We start from the raw sequence: 20228 nt of genomic DNA, 5'->3' as shown, positions 1-20228 counted from the left end.
ATCAGATAAGCAGCATTCTCCAGAAAAAAAACATAAATTAAGCATTAATTAAAGACAATTTTTACAAGAAAGGACACAATTAGAATGAAGAAAGTCCATTGTAGTGCAAAGTGTTGCAATACTGAGGCAGTGATTAGGGGTGAGCCAGTTGGTTCAGGAACGGACGGTTGAAGGGAAGTAACTGTTCCTGAAGCTGGGGGTGTGGGACTTCAGGCGTCTGTACCTCCTGCCCCATGGGAGCTGCAAGAAGACGTCATGGTCCAGATGGTGGGGATCTTTGATGATGGGCAATGCCTTCTTGGGGCAGCACCTCCTCTGGATACTACCGATGTTCGGGAGGGGTGTGCCTGAGATGTATTGGGCAGAGTCCATTCACTCTATAATTCACCCATGACCACCAGAGTGCACAGAGAACTGCGCACACAGCACAATGTGTCACACAAACCAGCCTCCCCTCCACGGACTCTGTCTGCCTCGGTAAAGCAGCCAGCGTAACGGAAGACCCCTCCCACCCTGGACATTCTCTCTTCTGCCCCCTCCCATCGGAATCAGAATCAGGTTTATTATCACTATTTGCTGTTTTGTGCATCAGTAAAGTGCATTGCATAAAGAAGATCTTTGAGCAGAAGACACAAGAAGCTGAAAGCAACAGGCTGAAGGACAGCTTCTACCTCGTTGTGATCAGACTACTGAATCATCCCGAGTACAATAAGATGGACTCTTGACCTTTCTGTCTGCCTCCAGCTTGCATGATAACTGCCGCACAGCACTTTCTCTGTAGCTGTCACTTTGCTCTGAATTCTGCTGTTCTACCTCAATGCACTGTGTAATGAAATGATCTGTATGAACAGACGGCAAGACAGGATTTTCACTGTACCTCGGTATATGTGAAAACAATAAACCAATTTACCATTAATCTAAACTAATCTAACCAAATTGCTCACCGGCTTTCCAGCCGCATAAACAAAGAATTTTCCATTTTCAGGTAACGCACTCCCCCCACCACCTGTCCCTTTCTCTCTCTTTCTGATCTCTCCAGGTCCTTTCACACACCCTCTGCTTTCCAAACCCCATTCCCTGTCACCTATTCTCCAGTCCACCTACGTCAGCTCAAGAAAGCAGCCAACTTTATCAAGGACTCCTCCAAAACTGGACATTTGCTCTCTCTTGCCCCACCCCAGGCAGAAGACACGAAAGCCTGAAAGCGTACACCACCAGACTTCTTCCCGAGTCCGATAGGATAGACCCTTTACCTCACAATCTTCCTTGTCCTGGCCCTCGCACCTTATTGTCTACCTGCACTGCACTTTGTCTGTAACTGTTCCACTTTATTCTGCATTCTGTTATTGTTTTACCCCAATGCACTGTGTAATGATCTGATCTGTATGGACAGTGAACAAGACAGATTTTTCACTGTTCCTCGATCCATCTGAAAATAACAAAACAATTTACCAATACTCTAAACTAATCTAACCAAATTGCTCCCCGGCACCTCTCCATCCTTATGAGACAAAAGAGATTTGGCATGTCCATAAAACCACAAGATATAGGAGCTGAATTAGGCCATTTGGCCCATCAGGTCTGCTCTACCATTTCAACATGGCTGATCCATTTTCCCTCTCAGCACAATCTCCTGCCTTTTCGCTGTATCCTTCCATACCCTGGCCAATGAAGAATCTCAACCTCTGCCTGAAATATACCAAAAGATTTCGCCTCCACAGCCACTGGTGGCAATGAATTCCACAGGTTCACCAGTCTGGCTAAAGAAATGCTTCCTCACCTCCATTCCAAAAGGATGCCCCTCTATTCTGAGGCTCTGCCCACCATAGGTCCTAGACTCTCCCACCACAGGAAACACCCTCTCCACATTCACTCTATTCAGGCCTTTCAACATTAATAGGTTTCAATGAGGTCACCCCTCATTCTTCTGAATTCCAGTGAATACAGGCCCAGAGCCATCAAAAGCCTCTTATATGACAAGCTGTTCAATCCTGGAATCTTTTTGTGAACCTCCTTTGAACCCTCTCTCGTTTCAGCACATCCTTTCTAAGATAAGGGGCCCAAAACTGCTCACGATACTCCAAGTGAGGCTTCACCAGTGCTTTATAAAGTCTCAACATTACATCCTCAGTTTTATTTTCTAGTCCTCTAGAAATGAATGCTAACATTGCATCTTCCTCACCACAGACTCAACCTGCAAATTAACTTTAGGGAATCCTGTAAAAAGGACTCCAAGTCCCTTTGCATCTTAGATTTTTGAGCATTTAGAAAACAGCCTACTCTTTTATTTCTTCTACCAAAGTGCATGACCATATACTTCCTGACTGTTTTCCATTTTCTTTGCCCATTCTCCTAATCCAAGTCCTCTGTAGCCTCTCTACTTCCTCAAAACCTACCTGCCCCTCCACCGATCTTTGCATCATCTTTGCAACAAAGCCATTACTTCCATCAGCCGAATTATTGACATTTGACTAAAAAGCAGCAGTCCCTACACAGATCCCTGTGGAAAAACACAAGTTATCGGCAGCCAACCAGAAAAGGCTCCCTTTATTCCCACTCTTTGCCTCCGCCAATCAGCCACTGCTTTATCCATGCTAGAACCTTTCCTGTAAATACCATGGGCTCTTAACGTTAAGCAGTCTCATATGCGGCACCTTGTCAAAGACCTTCTGAAAATCCAAGTACACAACACCAACTGATTCTCCTTTCTCTATCCTGCTTGTTACTTCTTCAAAGAATTCCAACAGCTTTATCAGGTAATATTTTCCATTGAGGAAACCGTACTGACTTCAACCTATTTTACCATGTGCCTTCAAACACCCCGAAACCACATCCTTAACATTCGACTCCAACATCTTCCCAGCCACTGAGGTTACACTAACTGGCCTGTAATTCCCTTCCCTCTGCCTCTCTCCGTCCTTGAAGACTGGAGTGCCATTTGCAATTTTCCGGTTTTACAGAACCATTCTTGAATCTAGTGATTCTTGAAAGATCTTTACTAATGCCTCCACAATCTCTTCAGCCACCTCGTTCAGTCCTCCTCACCTCTCTGCTCTTCCGAACCACAGAGACCCAGTGAAAGTGCCCTTCCCCGGTAAGTCAACCCTCTCAACAGTAACTAAAGTTTCATACTTATTGTTGAGGGGAACGGCCAGAGATGTACTCAGCACTGGATGCGATTTTCCCTTCCTGCTCCTGACAGTCACCCGGTTACCTGTCTCCTGCAGCCCAACTTCCCTGCAGCTCTTACCTACCACCTTCTGAGTTGAAGGTCATCGAGCTGCAGCTCCAGATCTTTAATAGGTTCTCTCAGGAGCTGCTGCTCGGTGCATCTGGTGCAGATGTGGTTATCGGGGAGACTGGTGGTGTACCAGACTTCCCACATCCCACACACAGTATAAAGCATTGCCCCCGGGGCCATTCTCACTGCACTACTCTGCCCTACCAGATGAGGAATGAACAAATAAGAACAAAACGAGAGAGATATATACCTGATTCTTTACCTCACGCAAGCCAGCCGCGCTCAAAGGAATGGCCACTCCGCTTGCAGTTGTTATTTTCATTCACCCTTTCTAATGAACCCCTCTCATTGACTGGCTGCAGCCCAACTCCTAGAAACTGCTGTGAAGCTCTGCAACGTCTCCATCGAGCCTTACCAATTTTTATTGATGCGCCGCAGCAAACATCCTATCCGGCTGGATCACAACCTGGTACCGCACCTGCTCGGCCCCTCTCACAAGAAATTGCAGAGTTGCGGACACCGCTCAGTATCACAGAAAGCAGCGTCCCCTCCATGGACTTCCTGCTGCCTCAGTAAAGCAGCTAGCTTGATCAAAGACCCCAGCCACCCTTGGGCATTCTCCTTATCCTCCACCCCTCCCATGGAGCAGAAGATTAAAAAAACCCACTGGGCTGAAGGACAGTTTCCATCCCGCCGGCTAGAAATCTACCGAATGAACTCCCGGTACAATAAGATGGGACACTTGACCTCACGGCCTAACTTGTCCTGAGCCTTGCACCTGCTCTTTCTCTGTAACTATAGCGTTGTTATTTCCTAATCCGCGGATTTGGGCGGGGTGGGGGGGGGGGGGAGGGACAACACACTTACCGCGGCTCGGTCCAGGAACGTGTGGAAGTAGTCCACAAACATACGACGGGCATCCTTGATGTTGGCACCTTTGAACATCTCACCGTGCAGGTAACAAAGCTGATGGGTGGATGTGGGGAGGGAGAGAGAGAAGGGGGGGGGGAGAGAGGGGGGGGAGAGAGAGGGGGGAGAGAGGGGGGGGAGAGAGAGGGGGGAGAGAGAGGGGGGAGAGAGAGGGGGGAGAGAGAGGGGGGAGAGAGAGGGGGGAGAGAGAGGGGGGGAGAGAGAGGGGGGAGAGAGAGGGGGAGAGAGAGGGGGGAGAGAGAGGGGGGAGAGAGAGGGGGGAGAGAGAGGGGGGAGAGAGAGGGGGGAGAGAGAGGGGGGAGAGAGAGGGGAGAGAGAGAGGGGAGAGAGAGGGAGAGAGAGGGAGAGAGAGGGAGAGAGGGGAGAGAGAGAGAGGAAAGGCAGAAGGGAAAATGAAAACAATCCATACTTATGGGTCTCTGCCCAGTTTGGGGAAATGAGGGGAGGGGGGCAACAGCCCTCTGCTCTGTGCGAAACCACCTGTACCACAGTCTTGAGGAGCCCAACTGCTCCCCCTCTGGGCAAACCTCCTCTGTAAAGGAGTAGGCACTGCCAGAGGAGTGCCTACCACTCTGGGCTGTTCCCCCTTACATACACCCTCATTCCCCACAATTACCTCCTCATTTCCCCAAAATTACCCCTCAATTATCCCTTCACTCCACCACAATTACCCCCTCACACCACAATTACCCATTCTTCCAGTACAATTCACCATCATTCCCCTATAATTAACCCCTCATTCCCACACATACTCCCTCATTCCCCTATTATCCTCTAATTCCCCCAAGTACCCCTAATTCCCCACCATTCCCACACAATTATCTCCATTCCTCCAGTTACCCATCATTCCACAATTCCCCTTTCATTCCCACACAATTACCCACCATTCCCACACAATTATCCGCTCATTCCTGCAAGTTACCCATCATTCCTGCACAGTTACACATCATTCCCATACAATTACCCCATCATTCCACAATTACCCTTTCATTCCCACACAATTACTCCCTCATTCTTCCACAATTACCTCATTTACCCACAACTATTCTTTCCCATTGAAAAAGATCGCCAATTCCGTCCTTCGCTCCACGATACCGCATGTCCTTCCGAGTATCCCGATCCCCCGTGACGTTTGACTCCTGGCGCGCTTCCCTGCCTCCAAACCCACCCCCTCTCTTCCCAGCCCACAAACCATTAACGGGTTAATGCCAACAGGTCACTTACCACGGATGAAGCATCGAACTGCAGGATAACATGGTGGAGAAAGATGATCAGGTAGGTGGGCCTGTCCTTCAGCAGATCAATACATTGGAAGTGGCTACAAGTATCATCGACCTGCTGAGGGGCAAAGGGTAAAGGTCAGTCACCCGTGCAAAGTCCAAAGCTCAAAGTAAATCATTATCAAAGTACATATACACTCAGTGATCGTTTTATCAGATACACCTGTAAACCTGCTCGTTAATGCAAATATCTAATCAGCCAATCATGTGGCAACAACTCACTGGTTCAGTCCAAACATCAGAATGGGGAAGAAATGGGATCTAAGTGACTTTGACTGTGGAATGATTGCTGGTGCCAGACCATCGCAGAAACTGCAGTGGGATTTTCACACACAGCAGAGTTTACAGAGAAAGGTGAAGAAGAAAGCCCTCAACTCTGAGTGGAGTCACGGGGACGCCGTTGTGACGGCGTTTCTTTCTAAGCAGGCTTTCTCATTTTTACCAGGCCGAGTTGTGAGCTCGATGCTTAACCCAGCATGGATGTAAAGCGTGCAAGGGAGCCGGCTGGATTCGAACTCGGAAGGGGACAGTAACTAAAAGAGCCACGCGTTACAACAGCAGTGTGCAGAAGAGCATCTCTGAACGCACAACACGTTGAACCTTGAAGTGGATGGGACGACAGCAGCAGAAGACCGCATCGACATCCACTCCTGTAATTAATAAAGTGGCCACTGAGTGTATAAACACAAAATCCCAGAGGTACTCAGCAGGCCAGGCAGCATCCATGGAAAGATATAAAAAGTCGCCATTTCAGCATTTCGTCGTGATGGGTGAAGGAAGGGGCTATCTCATCTCGTTGACACCTGACAAACCGATTAACCCTAATCAAATCATGGGACAACTTACAAAGACCAATTAACTTACCCAGTACGTATTTAGCCTGCGGGAGGGAACCGGAGGACCTAGGGAAAACCCACTCACTCCACAGGGAGGATATACAGAGACTCCTTACGGAACGGAGCCGGAATTGAACTCCGAACTCTGGAATGCCACATGCGATAATGGTGTCGTATTTACCGCTATGCCGAACTAAATGAAGGGCGGCGTGAATTATGCTGAACCCAATCTCAGCATGAATTAACGAATCTTTACCCCTTCCCAGCAGAGCTGCCTGACTGCTGAGTTCCTTGTGTGTGTTACTCTCAAGTTCCAGCAACTGCAGATTCCCCTATTATCATAGACCACTCTTGAGGTGCATTTTCTCACAGGCGGGGGGAAAAAAACCCAATAGAACTTGTTAAAAAAAAAACTGCACATAGACAAAGACTGACAGACAACCAATGTGCGAAAGAGGAGAAACCATGGCTTATAGATAAATAATACTGAGAACATGACTTGTAAGCAGTCCTTGAAAGTGCGACTGTAGGTGTAGAATCAGTTCAGAGTAGTGGTGAGTGAAGTTACCCATGTCAGATGTACAAGTATGTTGGCACAGAAATAGACCCTTCACCCAAACAGGTCCAATCCCACCACAGCATCCTCCCTGCTCGGCCCAATTGTCCGTATTTGCTCATAACCCTACAAGCCCACGTACCTATCCAAGTGCCTCTTCAATGTCGCAAGTGTACCTGCCTCAAGGTCAAGAAGTTACCTGTCTGGACTCCCCTAACCCTCTCCCCTCTTATCTTGTATCTGTGGCCTCTAGTTTTGGACTGGCTAAACCCTGGAGAAAAAACTATGACTGTAAACCCGAAGGCAGCATCCATCATTAAGGATCCCACGCTACAGGACTCATTACTGCCACACATCCAATGTTTCAGGAAGAGCTTCTTCCTCTGTGGCATCGGATTTTTGAATGGCCAATGAAACCAAGAGAACTACCTCGCTACTTCTGCACTGTTTACTCACCTTTTTTCACACCTCTGCACACACAGACTTGTGCATCCGACAATAAACTCAACCGTGACTTAAAACTCAATTCGGTAGGAGGTAGATTCAGACAGCCGTACACAGAACGTAAGCTAAACTTCTCATGGTGATCTTGTAATTTACCGTCTACCTCCACTGCGCTTTCTCTGTAACTGTCACACTTTATTCTGCGTTCTGTTACTGTTTTACCTTGTCCTACCTCAACGCACTGTGTGATGATTTGATCTGCAGAAACAGTGTGCAAGACTCAGTACAGCTGATAACACGAGGGGTGACTGATAAGTTTGTGGCCCAAGGTAGAACGAGTCAATTTTAGAAAACCTAGCTCATTTATTTTCCAACATAGTCCCCTCCTGCATGTGCACACTTAGTCCAGCGGTCGTGGAGCATACGGATCCCTTCTTTGTAGAAGTGCTCCACAGCAGGGGGTGATTGATAAGTTTGTGGCCTAAGGTAGAAGGAGATGAGTTATACAGCTCTCATCACATGCACGTGCAGTTCAACTCTGAGTGAAAATGCAGAAAGTTTGAAGTTAATAACTCATCTCCTTCCACCTTAGGCCATGAACTTATCAATCACCCCATGCTGTGGACTACTTCTGGAGGTCCAAGATGCCGACTTCTACAAAGAAGGGATCCGTATGCTCCACGAACGCTGGACTAAGTGTGTAAATGTAGGAAAGATAAATGTGCTAGGTTTTCTAAAATTGACTCCTTCTACCTTAGGCCACAAACTTATCAATCACCCCTCGTAATTGTCCCTTGCATCACCATCACTGAATCCCCTGCTACCAACATCCTGGGGGTTACCTTTGACAGGAAACTGAACTGGTCGAGCCATATAAACACCGTGGCTACCAGAGCAGGTCAAAGGCTAGGAATCTTGTGGCGTGCAACTCACCTCCTGACACCCAAAGGCCTGTCCACCATCTACAAGGCTCAGGTCAGGAGGGTAATGGAATATTCACCACTCACCTGGATGAGTGCAGCCCCATCAACACTCAGGAAGCTTGACACCATCATGTACAGGGCAGCCCATGTGACTGGGACCCCTTCTGCAAGCACCCAGTCCCACCACCAATAAACAGTTGCAGCAGTGTGTACTATCTACAAGATGCACTGCAACAACACACTGAAATTCCTAAGGCAGCACCTTCCAGACCCACGACCACTACGAGAACAGCAGATCCCTGGGAACACCACCACTTGGACATCCCCCTCCAAGTCACTCACCATCCTGACTTGGAAAGATCACCGTTCCTTCATTGTTGCTGGGTTAAATTCATGGAATTCCCTCCCTAACAGCACTGCGGGTGAACCTACACCTCAGGGACTGCAGCGGTTCAAGAAGGCAGCTCATCACCACCTTGTCACGGGCAATAACTTAGCTGGCAAGGCCCACATCCCGTAAATGAATAAATTTTTTAAAAAAAGACATGGCCAAACTAGACTCCTGACTATACCACTAATGTCTTTCAACGTGATTGAGATTACCACACACTTCACATACCGAGGCAAGGTCATTCTCGAACTCCTCATCCTCAGCTCCAATGATGAGCATAGTGGGATTGGCGGAGCTCGCACCCCTCCCGAATGGCAGGCGCTGGAATGAGACCCGGAAACATGGTCAGTTCATGCAAAGTAGCTCCATTTCCATAGGCAAAACAGGGCAATGAGGAGATAGAGGGTGTGAGAGAGGGGGTGGGGGGGAGCAAGTGGGAGGTGGTGAAGGGGCGTGTTGGTGAAGAGAGGTGAGGATGAAGGGGGTGGAGATGGGGGGTGTTGAGATGGGGGGTGTTGAGATGGCAGGTGTTTAAGATGGGGGGTTACGATGGGGGGGTTACGATGGGGGGGTTACGATGGGGGGGTTACGATGGGGGTTAAAGAGAAGAACGGTGGCCAGCGAGGGGGCCAGCAGGGGGGGCCGGCGAGAGGAGGGGGCGGCCAGAGAGAGGGGTAGAGGGTGAAGGTTTTGGGGAGAGAGCATGGAGGTTTCAGGGAGAGGGGGAGGAGGAGAGTGGGTGATACTCACCGTGTCACTGGAATCTTCGGTGTCCATGGGGATCACTGCCTGCCTGGCCCCCCTGTGTGGGGGCTCGTTGCCAAAAGTCCTGCTTTGGGCGCTCCTGATCTGGTAGTTTGCCTGACAGAGGAAAGGAGAGAGGAACATGAATGGATTGCGACCAGCACTTCGTGGGTCAATGGAGTTTGCAACATGGTCCCCTGGAATCAGAGGATATTCTGTAAGTCACCAAAGATTGCTGTAAGTTTCTGGAGATCTCAGGTGGACTCTGCCCGGTTGATCTCACTCTGGTTGGAGCCTCTAACACACACGATCAGAGGCGGCCGCACAGTGCTACAGACTCAGCCAGCTCCATCACAAACACAACCTTCCTCATCCTTGAGGACATCTTCAAGGGGCGGTCTCTCAAGAAGGCAGCATTTGTCACCAAGGGCCCTCCCCACCCTGGATATGCTCTCTTCTCGTGGAGGAGGTACAGGAGCCTGCCAACCCACACTCAACATTTTAGGAACAGTTTCTTCCCCTCTGCCGTGAGATTTCTGAACAGCCCATGAACTCTACTTTGTTTTAGGAACATTGAGAACCAGGAGCGGGAATCGGCCACCAAGCCTGTCCCGTCATTCAATAAGGTCACAGCTGATCTGGCGTGAACTCAGCTCTGCCTTTTTCCCATAGCCCTCACTCCCCTGCAAAGCAGAAATCTAGCTCACTTATTTAGTGAGGCTACCCTGGACAGAGAATTCCACAGATTCACCACTCTCTGGGAAAAGCAGTTTCTCATCTGTCTTAAATCCATTCCCCTGAATCTTTAGACTTTGTCTCGTAGCTCTAGTCTCACCTACAGGAGGGAACAACTTCCCTGACGCTTATATTATACATGCCTTTCATACTTTTACACATTTCTCTCAGATCCCCTCTCATTTTTTCAGAAGTTCAGGTTGCTCAGTCCTGCATTGCTGCAGGGAGGAAGGTTCGGGGGGGGGGGCGGAGGATTGGGGGCTTCTGGTGGGGTAGTACGGGGAACTGGGAAATGGATAGGGTGGTCTAGGAGATGGCAGTGGAATGAATGGAATCCTCGCATGCCTGTGGCCCTCTTCCTCCCCAGTGGAGAGGACGAGGAGGTGGAGGAGGGGTAGGAGTGTCCTGGCGATGCAGTCTTACAGCAGTTCCTGTCAGAAGCCGGGCAACAGTGAGGAGGGAGGGGATGGGAGGAGGTGGAGGGGTCTTCCCTCTTGGGAAGGGGGATAAGGAAATGGAGGGGGGAGGGGAAGAGGAGAGGGGGAGTCTTGGGAAAGGCAACACAGGAGGGAAGGGTGACATGGGGAAGGAGGAAAGGGAAACAGAGGGAGGAGGCCCCAGGAGGAAGGGAGGGCAATAGGGGTGGGCAGCACAGGTGGGAGGCAGAGGGTGACCTGGGGTGTGGTGGGGGGGGGGGGGGGAGGTCACATGGGGAGGAAGGGGAGGGCAATGAGGGCGGAGGAGGTGACAAGGGAGAGAAAGGAAGCGAGGAGGACTGCACACAAGCTCTCTCCCTGCTGCTCTTCCCGTACAGTGGCAGCCACGAGAGTTGGACTAGTTCCCGGATCATGATCGTGCTGTTTTAATTTGAAAACTATGTAAACGTTCCAGTGGAAAGTATGTAAATCTGTGAATGAAAAAAAGGAGCAAATCCTTCATCCCCGCCTCGAATCACCTGGCCTGTCGTCTGTGGAGACACAGTCACACTCCTACCTCCTTTTCGCTCTCAAGCTATTTCCCTCACTATATGCCTCCATCCCTCCGCACTTCCCTTCTCTATCATACCGCACTCTCCCCTTCTCCTCTCACAATCCCTTCTCTCTTCCTTCCCTTGCCCTCTCCTCCTCTCTTAAACCTCCCCCACTTGCCTCTCGCTTCCCTTCCCTCTTCCATATTCCGCCCCCCCCCCCATCCACCCTCACAAAGGACAAACAGACGATTTGCTTTCATAATTACTTACAGTGCACAAACACCAGAGAAAACACGAGAGGCTGCAGGGGCAACAAACAGGTTCGGCACGGAAACTATGACATTTAGAAGGCACTTGGACAGGACACGCTTAGAGGGATATGGGCCAAACACTGGCAAATGGGACTGGCTGCGATGGGCACCTTGGTCAGCATGGATGAGCTGGGCCGAATGAGTCTGTGCTGTGTGACTGTACAACACCAAATGTCTGCTGGGGCAGTCATGAAGTCCTAGCCCAAAACATCACAGAACAGTAACGAATAGGTCCTTCAGCCCACTCTGTAATTAAACAGCTGACTAAACTAATCCCCTCTGTCTACACGATGTCCATATCCCTCCATTCTCTGCACATTCATGTCTGTCTAACAGCCTCTTATACCCTTCCAGCACATCTGCCTCCACCACCGCCCTGACAGCACATTCCAGGCACTCTCCACTCTGTGTAAAAATTGCCCTTATCCTCTCATTTGAATTTACCCTCTCTCACCTTAAATGCATGCCCTCTGGTATTAGACATTTCAGCCCTGGGGAAATAAGGGCTGTCTACTTTGTCTGTGCCTCTCATAATCTTATTGACATTGACAATTCCTTTTCTCCTCCCCTACTGGGTTCCTCCAACACCTTGTTTGTTTTATACACATACTCACACACTAATGTTCTCTCCATAAGCAACCAAAAACCAAACTTGATTTAACTAGTCTGACAGGACGATTTCAATCCTAAACAATATGGCCTCTTTCCCTCCTTTGAGGGCAGTAAAGAGGTTTAGCTTACACAGGTCGTGTCCATAACCCAATGTTCTAGCTAACAGGAGAGGTTGGACGAACTTGAATTCAAGTCCATCGCTCCCTGAAACTGGCAACACAGGCAGATAGGCAGGTAGAGAAGACGTACAGCATGCTTGTCTTCATCAAAGATTAAAGATTAGCTTACACACTCTGCAGAGGCTGGAATTCCTGAGTAAAAATGCTGAAAAAAAGTGCTGGAGGAACTCAGAGGGTCAGGCAGCATCTACGGAGAGGAATAAACAGTCGGGACTGGAAAGGAAGGGGGAAGAAGCCAGAATAAGGTGGTGAGGGGTGGAAAGGAGTACAAGCTAGAAGGTGATAGGTGGTGAGGGTGAGGGGGAAAGGTGGGTGGGTGTGGGAAGAGGGACGATGTGAAAAGCTGGGAGGTGATAGGTGGGAAAAGTCAAGGGATGAAGGAGGAGGGGTCTGATAGGAGAGGATTAAAGATTTGCTCGATTTGTCACACGTACATTGAAACATACCGGGAATGTGTCATTTGTGACACCCAGCACACTCAGGGCCTGCAAACGTTGCCATGCTTCCGGCGGCATCATAGCATGCCCACAACTTACTAACCCTCACCCGTACATCTCTGTGGAGTTTGGGAGGAAACTGGCACACCCAGAGTAATCCCACACATTCCAGGGGAGAGCATAGTATCTTTTTAAAACAGTGGTGGGAATTAAGCCCAATTGCAGGCGCTGTAAGGAGTTACGCTAGCAGACTGCCCTCACTGTACCACCATGCCATCACTCAGTGTGGCACCAAGTGTAAAAAGTTGGCAAGCTACTTTGCAAATGCAGAAAACTTTGGTCAGACCGCACTTGGAGTTCTGAGTGCATTTCTGGTCACCCCATTACAGGAAGGCTGTGGAGGCTTTGGAGAGGGTTCTGAAAAGGTTCACAGAAAGCATTCTGGCCACTGCCTGGTACAGGAACTCCAAAACAGGAACTCAAAGAGTAGTGGCTCACCCACAGACACAGCCCTCCCCACCAGAGCAGCATCTACGAGAGCCGGCGTCTCAGGAAGGCGGCATCCGTCACCAGGGTCCCCCGCCATCCGGGGCATACCCTCCTCACGATGCTGTCATCGGGCAGGAGGTGCAGGAGTCTGAAGACCCACACCTCAAGGTTCAACAACAGCTTGCTCCCCACTGCCATCAGGTTCTTGAATAACATGAACACTACCTTGGATTATATTTCTTTCTGTTTCTCATCTTACACCAGGGTTGTTATATCTATTTTATCATGGAAAATATTAAAATTTATGTTAATTTAAGATAATTTTAGCTTATGCCTGCAATGCACTGTGCTGCTGCGGCTGCAAAAAGCTAATTTTCGTGATATTTATATCCCAAGTATGTACGACAATTGAGGAAACATGGTAACAACTCTTCGTGCAACATTACTGTAGCTCGAGCGTCAAGAGTTTGGAGTTCAATTCAGCATCCTCTGTCAGGGGTCAGTACGTCCCCTCTGTGGAATGTGTGGGTTTTCTCCAGCTGCTCCAGTTTCCTCCCACAGTCCAAAGACGAACCTGATAGTAGGTTATCTGGTCATTGCAATTTGCGTGTGATTAGGCTAGAGTTAAATCACGGGTTGTCAGGGGTTGCTGGGCAGTGCAGTTTGAAGGGCCTAAATAAATAAATAGACCTGAACTTGGAAAAGGTTCAAGGATGTGCTTGCATCTTCCTTGAAGGAATGGTACACCCATCAGGATGTCCTTGGGCTGGGATTGTAAACATCGCAGGGATCTTGGAGTCCGGGTCCGCAGTTCCCTGACTGTGGTGGCACAGACTGACAGTGGGAAAGGAGGAATATAGCATGCTGGCCTTCATCACTTGAGGCACTGGGCTCAAGAGTCAGGAAATCGCGTTGCAGCTTCTATAAAACTTTGGAGAAGCAATACTTGGAGTGTTGTGTGTGGTTCTGGTTGTCCCATCACAGGAAATATAGAACATAGAATAGTACAGCACATTACAGGCCCTTCAGCCCACAATGTTGTGCCGACCTTCAAACCCAGCCTCCCATATAACCCCCCACCTTAAATTCCTCCATATACCTGTCTAGTAGTCTCTTAAACTTCACTAGTGTATCTGCCTCCACCACTGACTCAGGCAGTGCATTCCACACACCAACCACTCTGAGTGAAAAACCTTCCTCTAATATCCCCCTTGAACTTCCCTCCCCTTACCTTAAAGCCATGTCCTCTTGTACTGAGCAGTGGTGCCCTGGGGAAGAGGTGCTGGCTGTCCACTCTGTCTATTCCTCTTAATATCTTGTACACCTCTATCATGTCTCCTCTCATCCTCCTTCTCTCCAAAGAGTACAGCCCTAGCTCCCTTAATCTCTGATCATAATCCATACTCTCTAAACCAGGCAGCATCCTGGTAAATCTCCTCTGTACCCTTCCCAATGGAGATATGGAGGCTTTGGAGAGGGTGCAAAAGAGGTTCCCCAAAGATGCTGCCTGGTTTAAGGGGATGAGCTGAAAGGAGAGGTTGGACAAACCTCAGCTATTTCCTCTGGAGCAGCAGAGGCTGAGGGGAGACCTGCTAAAGATTTATAAGATTATGAGAGGCATAAATAGAGTAGACAACATCCCTTCGCCCCCTAGAGTTGAAATGACTAATACCAAAGGGCAGGAATTTGAGGAGGTAAATTCTAAGATATGCAGGACTATTTTTATTTTATGCAGAGAGTGGTGGGTGCTGGAATATGCTGCTAGGCGTGATGATGGAAGTCCATACGATAGGAGGTTAGCGAGCTCTTAGCTAAGCACATGGATGTGCAGAAAACGGAGAGATATGGACCACGTGCAGACAGGAGGCAAGTCAGCCTGAAATCCCACACCACCAGCGTCAGGAAAAGCTAATTCCCTTCAACCATTTGGATCTTGAACTAACCAACTCAACTGTAATCACTACCTCCCAGCAGAACACTACAGACCACCTCTTGCATTACCAGGGACTTGTCTCTGACTGTGTCTTTGTTTTTTCCTTAATGCCTTAAAGATCCTAAGCCCAAAAGATTCTGAATTTCCTTCCCATGTATTGTCTTTTTCTTTCTACCAAAGTGCATGACCTATAGCGGGGAAGTGATCTTGTAATCTTTGATTTGTAAGTCTTGCAACATCTTATTTTTAAGGAAAGCTATTTTTACTCTTTCTTACTTCTCTTTTAATATTTATATATATATACACACTTGTAATGTTACTGTGACACTAATCTCCCTTGGGATCAATGAAGTATTACCTATCATACACTTCCCTACACTGCATTCCATCTACTGCTTCTTTGTCCATTCCCCTAATCTTCCCAAATTCTTCTGCAGACTCCTCGCTTCCTCAGCGCTTTGTATTGCCCGCAAGCAGCCACAAAGCCATCTATTCTGCCATCCAAATCGTTGGCATATAATGTGCAAAGAGGTCCCCAACACCAACCCCTATGGAGCACCACGAGTCACCAGCAGCCAACCAGAAAAGGCTCTCTTTATTCCCTACTGCTAGTCAGCCAATCTTCTGCCCATGCTAGTATCTTTACTGTAATCCCACGGGACTGTTTCTGCACAGTCTATTCCTTCAGTGTCTTGTAGATCTGAGTGTGTGTGTGTGTGTGTGTGTGTGTGTGTGTGTGTGTGTGTGTGTGTGTGTGTGTGTGTGTGTGTGTGTGTGTGTGTATGTGTGTATGTGTGTATGTGTGTGTGTGTGTGCGCGCGCGCATGCGTGTGTCTTCAAGCCTATGATGCTTCAGCAAGCAAGCATTTCATTGTACGTGTACCCCACCGTTCTTGTGCACAGAACAACGAACTCAACGATGCAAGTGACCTGAAAAGGGTGAGTGGTCAGGGTCAGAGAGACATCAGATCCTCTCTCGACAAGGACTAGCCCTAACAATAGATGTACCCCTAGCCCTAAGAAAGCATTGCGACCTCCATGAACCTCAAGAACCACTCGTCAGGGCACCACCACACTGAAATGTTTCCCCTTCAACAGTCCTGCGCGGGGAAAATGAAGCACGAGGGAATTTCCTGAGAAGTGATTGAAGAGGTTCCTGGGGTGGACAGGTTCCAATGTGAGGGAGCGTCAGACGAGCTGAATGCTACATTGGCAAAGCAGTTATCATGGTGTTACTACAAATCAGGGCGCTGGAGTTCAGAGTTCAGTTCCGGCGACATCTCCGTTCTGCCCGTGACTGCATGGGTTTCATCCAAGTGCTGCAGTTTCCTCCCACAGTCGAAAGGCATACTGGTTCGTGGGTTGATTGGTCATTGTAACTTCTCCGGTGATTAGGCTAGCGTCAAATAGGTGGGTTACTTGGTGATGCGGCTCACTGGGCTGGAAAGGCCTGCATCTCTAAACAAACTTTTTAAAAATAGATTAAAGTTTATCTGTTGGGTTTTGGAGAGGGGAAAGAAAACTGCATTGATTTTGTGGATGATATTAAATTTGGTTTGCATAGTGGATAGTGAAGAAGATTATCTTAGACTATATTGGGATCCAGATCCACTGGGGAAGTGGGCCAAGGAATGGCAGAGGGAGTTTAACTCAGAGCAAGTGCGAGGTGTTTAACTTTGGGAGGTTAAACCAGGGCCGGACTTGCACAGCGATGGACAGGGCCCTGAACAGAGAGATCTAGGAATACAGGTATATTGTTCCCAGGTCACAAGATGGCAGGGCGGTGAAAGAGGCATTTGGCACGCTGGCTTTCATCGGTCAGGGCACTGAGTACAGGAACTGGGGCATCTTGTTACAGATGTACAAGACACTGGTGAGACTGCACGAAGTATTATGTGCAATTTTGGTTGCCCAGTGAAAGGAAGGATGTCATTAATCTGGAGAGGGTGCAGGAAAGATTCACAAGGATGTTACCAGGACTGGAGTGCTTGAGTTACAAGTAGAGGCTGGATAGGCTGGGACTATTTCCCTGGAATGAAGGAGGCCAAGGAGTGACCTTATGAAGTTTTATAAAACCATGAGGGTGTAGATGAGATGGATGGCTACTGTCTTCTTCCTCACAGCCTACAGGTTTAATGTGAGAAGGGGAAAGATTTAAAGGGGAAAATTTTCCATACAGAGGAAGGTGGGTGTGTGGAACAATCTGCCAGAGTAAGTTGTTACACAGATACCATTACAATATCTCAAAGCCATTTGCATGGGTACATGGATAGGAAAGATTTAGATGGATAAGGGCCAAATGGAAGCAAATAGGACTAGATTAATAGACACTTTGGTCAACATGGCTGGGTTGGGCCGAAGGGTCTATTTACTACAGTCAGTATGATTATGACTCTCTTCACGAAGACTCACACTCAACTACTGATGAACAGCTTCAAGTTTCTGAATGGTCCGTCAGCCCAACCTTCATTCTTCCACCATCTATTCATTTTTATTGTAATGTGTGGTAATTTTTAAAAACGTCTTTCCCTGTACTACAGCCACAAAACGTCATATGCCAGAGATAATAAGGCCAACTCTGAGTACATCAAACAGTACAACACATGAACAGGCCTTTCAGCCCATATGTCCCTGCTGACCTCGAGACCAATTGAAACTGGACTTCAGCCTCCACAGATGTGGTGCATATCCCTCCACCTGCTCTCTGTTCACTTGTCTAACAGCCTCTTCAACGCCTCTCTTGTCTCTGCCTCCACCACAACCCGTCCAGGCATCCACTACTCACTGCGTTAAAAAATTGCCCTCAGAAATCTCCTTCAAACTTTTCACCACTCTCACCTTTAAACCAATGCCCAGATACTTGAAGTTTCCATATTGACTGCCTACCCCACCAATGCCTTGTTACAAACTTCTACTCAGCTCTTCCCTCCACCACTGCGGCTCCAGAGAAAAACAATCCACGCTTTTCCAGCCTCTCCTCAGAGATATTTCCCAGCGGATAATATCCAGTTCTCCAATGAACAGGATCGCGAGGGGCTGGAGAGGACTTTAGACTCAGCCGCAGGCACGAGACTCATCTCTATCAAGGACATCTTCAAGAGGTGATGCCTTAGAAAGGGGGGTATCTATTATTAAAGACCCAGACCACCTGGATCTTCTCATTACTACCATCAGGGAGGAGGTGCAGGAGCTTCAAGACCCACACTCCACCATTTACAAACAACTTCACTGATTCTATTACAGTCATTACTCCATTATGGATTTACTGAGTATGCCCACAAGAAAATGAATCTCAGGGTTGTATATGGTGACGTATATGTACTTTAATAAATTTACTTCAAACTTCTTCCCATCCACCACCAGACTTCTGAATCCATGAACACTACCTCATTATTCCTTTTTTGCTCTGTTTATTTTGAAGTTTACAGCAATCTTCTGTCTTTTGCACTGTAGCGCTGATGCAAAACAGCAGGTTTCACCTCATGCATGACAGTGATAATAATCCTGCTTTTGATGTAGGCAGCATTCCGGTCACCTCTACTTATCTATTCACGTCTAAAAGCTTCTCAGATGTCTCCATGGTACCTACCACCCCTGGCAGTGCACCCACCGATCTCCGTGTAAAATAAACTTGCCCTGTGAACTTTGCCCCCTCACCTTCAATGCATACCTTCCCGTATTAGACACTTCCACACTGAGGAGAAAAAGGTTAACTATCAGTGCCTGTCACCATTTTTTAACCCCCTATTAATTCTTCCCTCAGACTCCATGCTCAGAGAACAACCCAAGTTGGTCCAACCTCTCCTTAAAGCTCATGCCCTGGAATCCAGGGGGCATCCTGGTGAAACTCGCCTGTCTCCACACCCTTCCTGTAACGGGGTGACCAGAACTCCGCACTGTACTCCAAGTGCGGCCCGGACAAAGTTTTACCTGGAACGCGACTTCCAGAATCCAATATTCAACACCGACCGAGTATGCAGGACGCAAAGGGGAAACAGGACCCGTGTGTGTCTGTGAGATCTTGCTGTGCAGCAGACGTTTGGAGACCCCCTCCCCCCCACCAAATGAATTAAAACGTTCCGGGACACGGAAAGGGACCAATCTCGACCTTCGACACTCACCCCAGTACCCGATCTCAGCCGGGTTCTCACGTTCATTGTGTCCCGGGGTGGGCGTATCTTCAAGCTTCCAGCTGGGACGGTTCCGTTAGACAGGAGATACTCACCTCTCCAGCCTCGGGACGTCCCGCTCCAGAGGGGTGCGGCGAGGGCAGAACCCCGGCCAAGGCTCCGCCTCCCCCCACCCCACTGGACTTGGTCAGGGGAGAGCGCGTTTGGTGTAAATCCACTCCGCCTGCTTCCAGCGTCCCCAGGAACTTCTGCCCCGCTCTCTCAACATCCCGTCCCTCCTCTCTCGGAACGTCCCGTTCTCTCGTTTCCTGCGCGGAGCAAGAGACTCCTCGCACCGATGGAAGATGTATCTCCCCGTCTCCAGGCTCCCTTTCGCCGCCTAAAAAAGTGAGTCAAACACTTCCCTGCTGCTGTCCGAGAATGAATGGGGCAGTGTTCAGGGGGAGAAAAAAGTCTGCAGCTTTCACGGAAAGTCTGACATCAGTGTTGAACCGGCCACGTCAGTCTCCTGAGGCAGGACCCACCTATTGGACCCTTTTGATCCCACACCGCGGCCGGGCCTCGCACGCCCATGCACACAAAGGTTCACAGTGCTTAAACCAGACGCTTGGAACCGCAGCCGCTTCCAGCTCTGAGGAGGCAAAGGATTCGACTGTGGGTCGCCGCCTTGGACACTCGGGTTCGATCCCGGGCTCGAATTATAATCACCCACTCACCTAACTAGCGTATTATCACTAATCTGGCTGGCGTGAAATCTGTTATGCGCCGTGGTACGTGCAAAGACGTCAAAATCTATAAGTTACTAAAATAGATAAATAACGCAAAGTAAAGGAGTAGCGAGGAATCATTCAGAAAGCTGGGGGGGGGGGGGAGAGAGAGGAGGGCGAAGAAGCTGTTCCTGGATCGTTGTGTGGGGGGTCTTTCCACACACAAGCTGTACCTCTTTCCCGATGGTAGTAATGAGAAAAGGGCGTGTCTCTGTGTGTGTGTGTGTGTGTGTGTGTGAGTGAGTGAGGGGGGTGTGTGTAGTGCGTGTATTCTGTGACCCTATGGGCTTCCCCATGTGCTCCAATCCCCTCCCACATCC

The 20228-nt window shown here is 48.8% G+C and overlaps 1 protein-coding gene across 1 annotated transcript in view; it reads right to left on the bottom strand.

The window, feature by feature from the left end:
* The window catches only part of arhgef1 (Rho guanine nucleotide exchange factor (GEF) 1), an 88595-nt gene extending 69080 nt beyond the window's left edge, over positions 1-19515 (bottom strand). Inside the window, 5 exon segments of the mRNA XM_073045720.1 lie at positions 4109-4207; positions 5396-5509; positions 8830-8922; positions 9352-9462; positions 19133-19515. Coding sequence (XP_072901821.1) covers positions 4109-4207; positions 5396-5509; positions 8830-8922; positions 9352-9462; positions 19133-19168 — 453 coding nt within the window. The 5' untranslated portion in view covers positions 19169-19515.
* Between the last annotated feature and the right edge of the window lie 713 nt (positions 19516-20228).

The sequence above is a fragment of the Hemitrygon akajei genome, chromosome 1, assembly GCF_048418815.1.
Source record: "Hemitrygon akajei chromosome 1, sHemAka1.3, whole genome shotgun sequence".
NCBI classification, from domain to species: domain Eukaryota; kingdom Metazoa; phylum Chordata; class Chondrichthyes; order Myliobatiformes; family Dasyatidae; genus Hemitrygon; species Hemitrygon akajei.
This window is presented reverse-complemented; position numbering and strand designations above follow the sequence as displayed.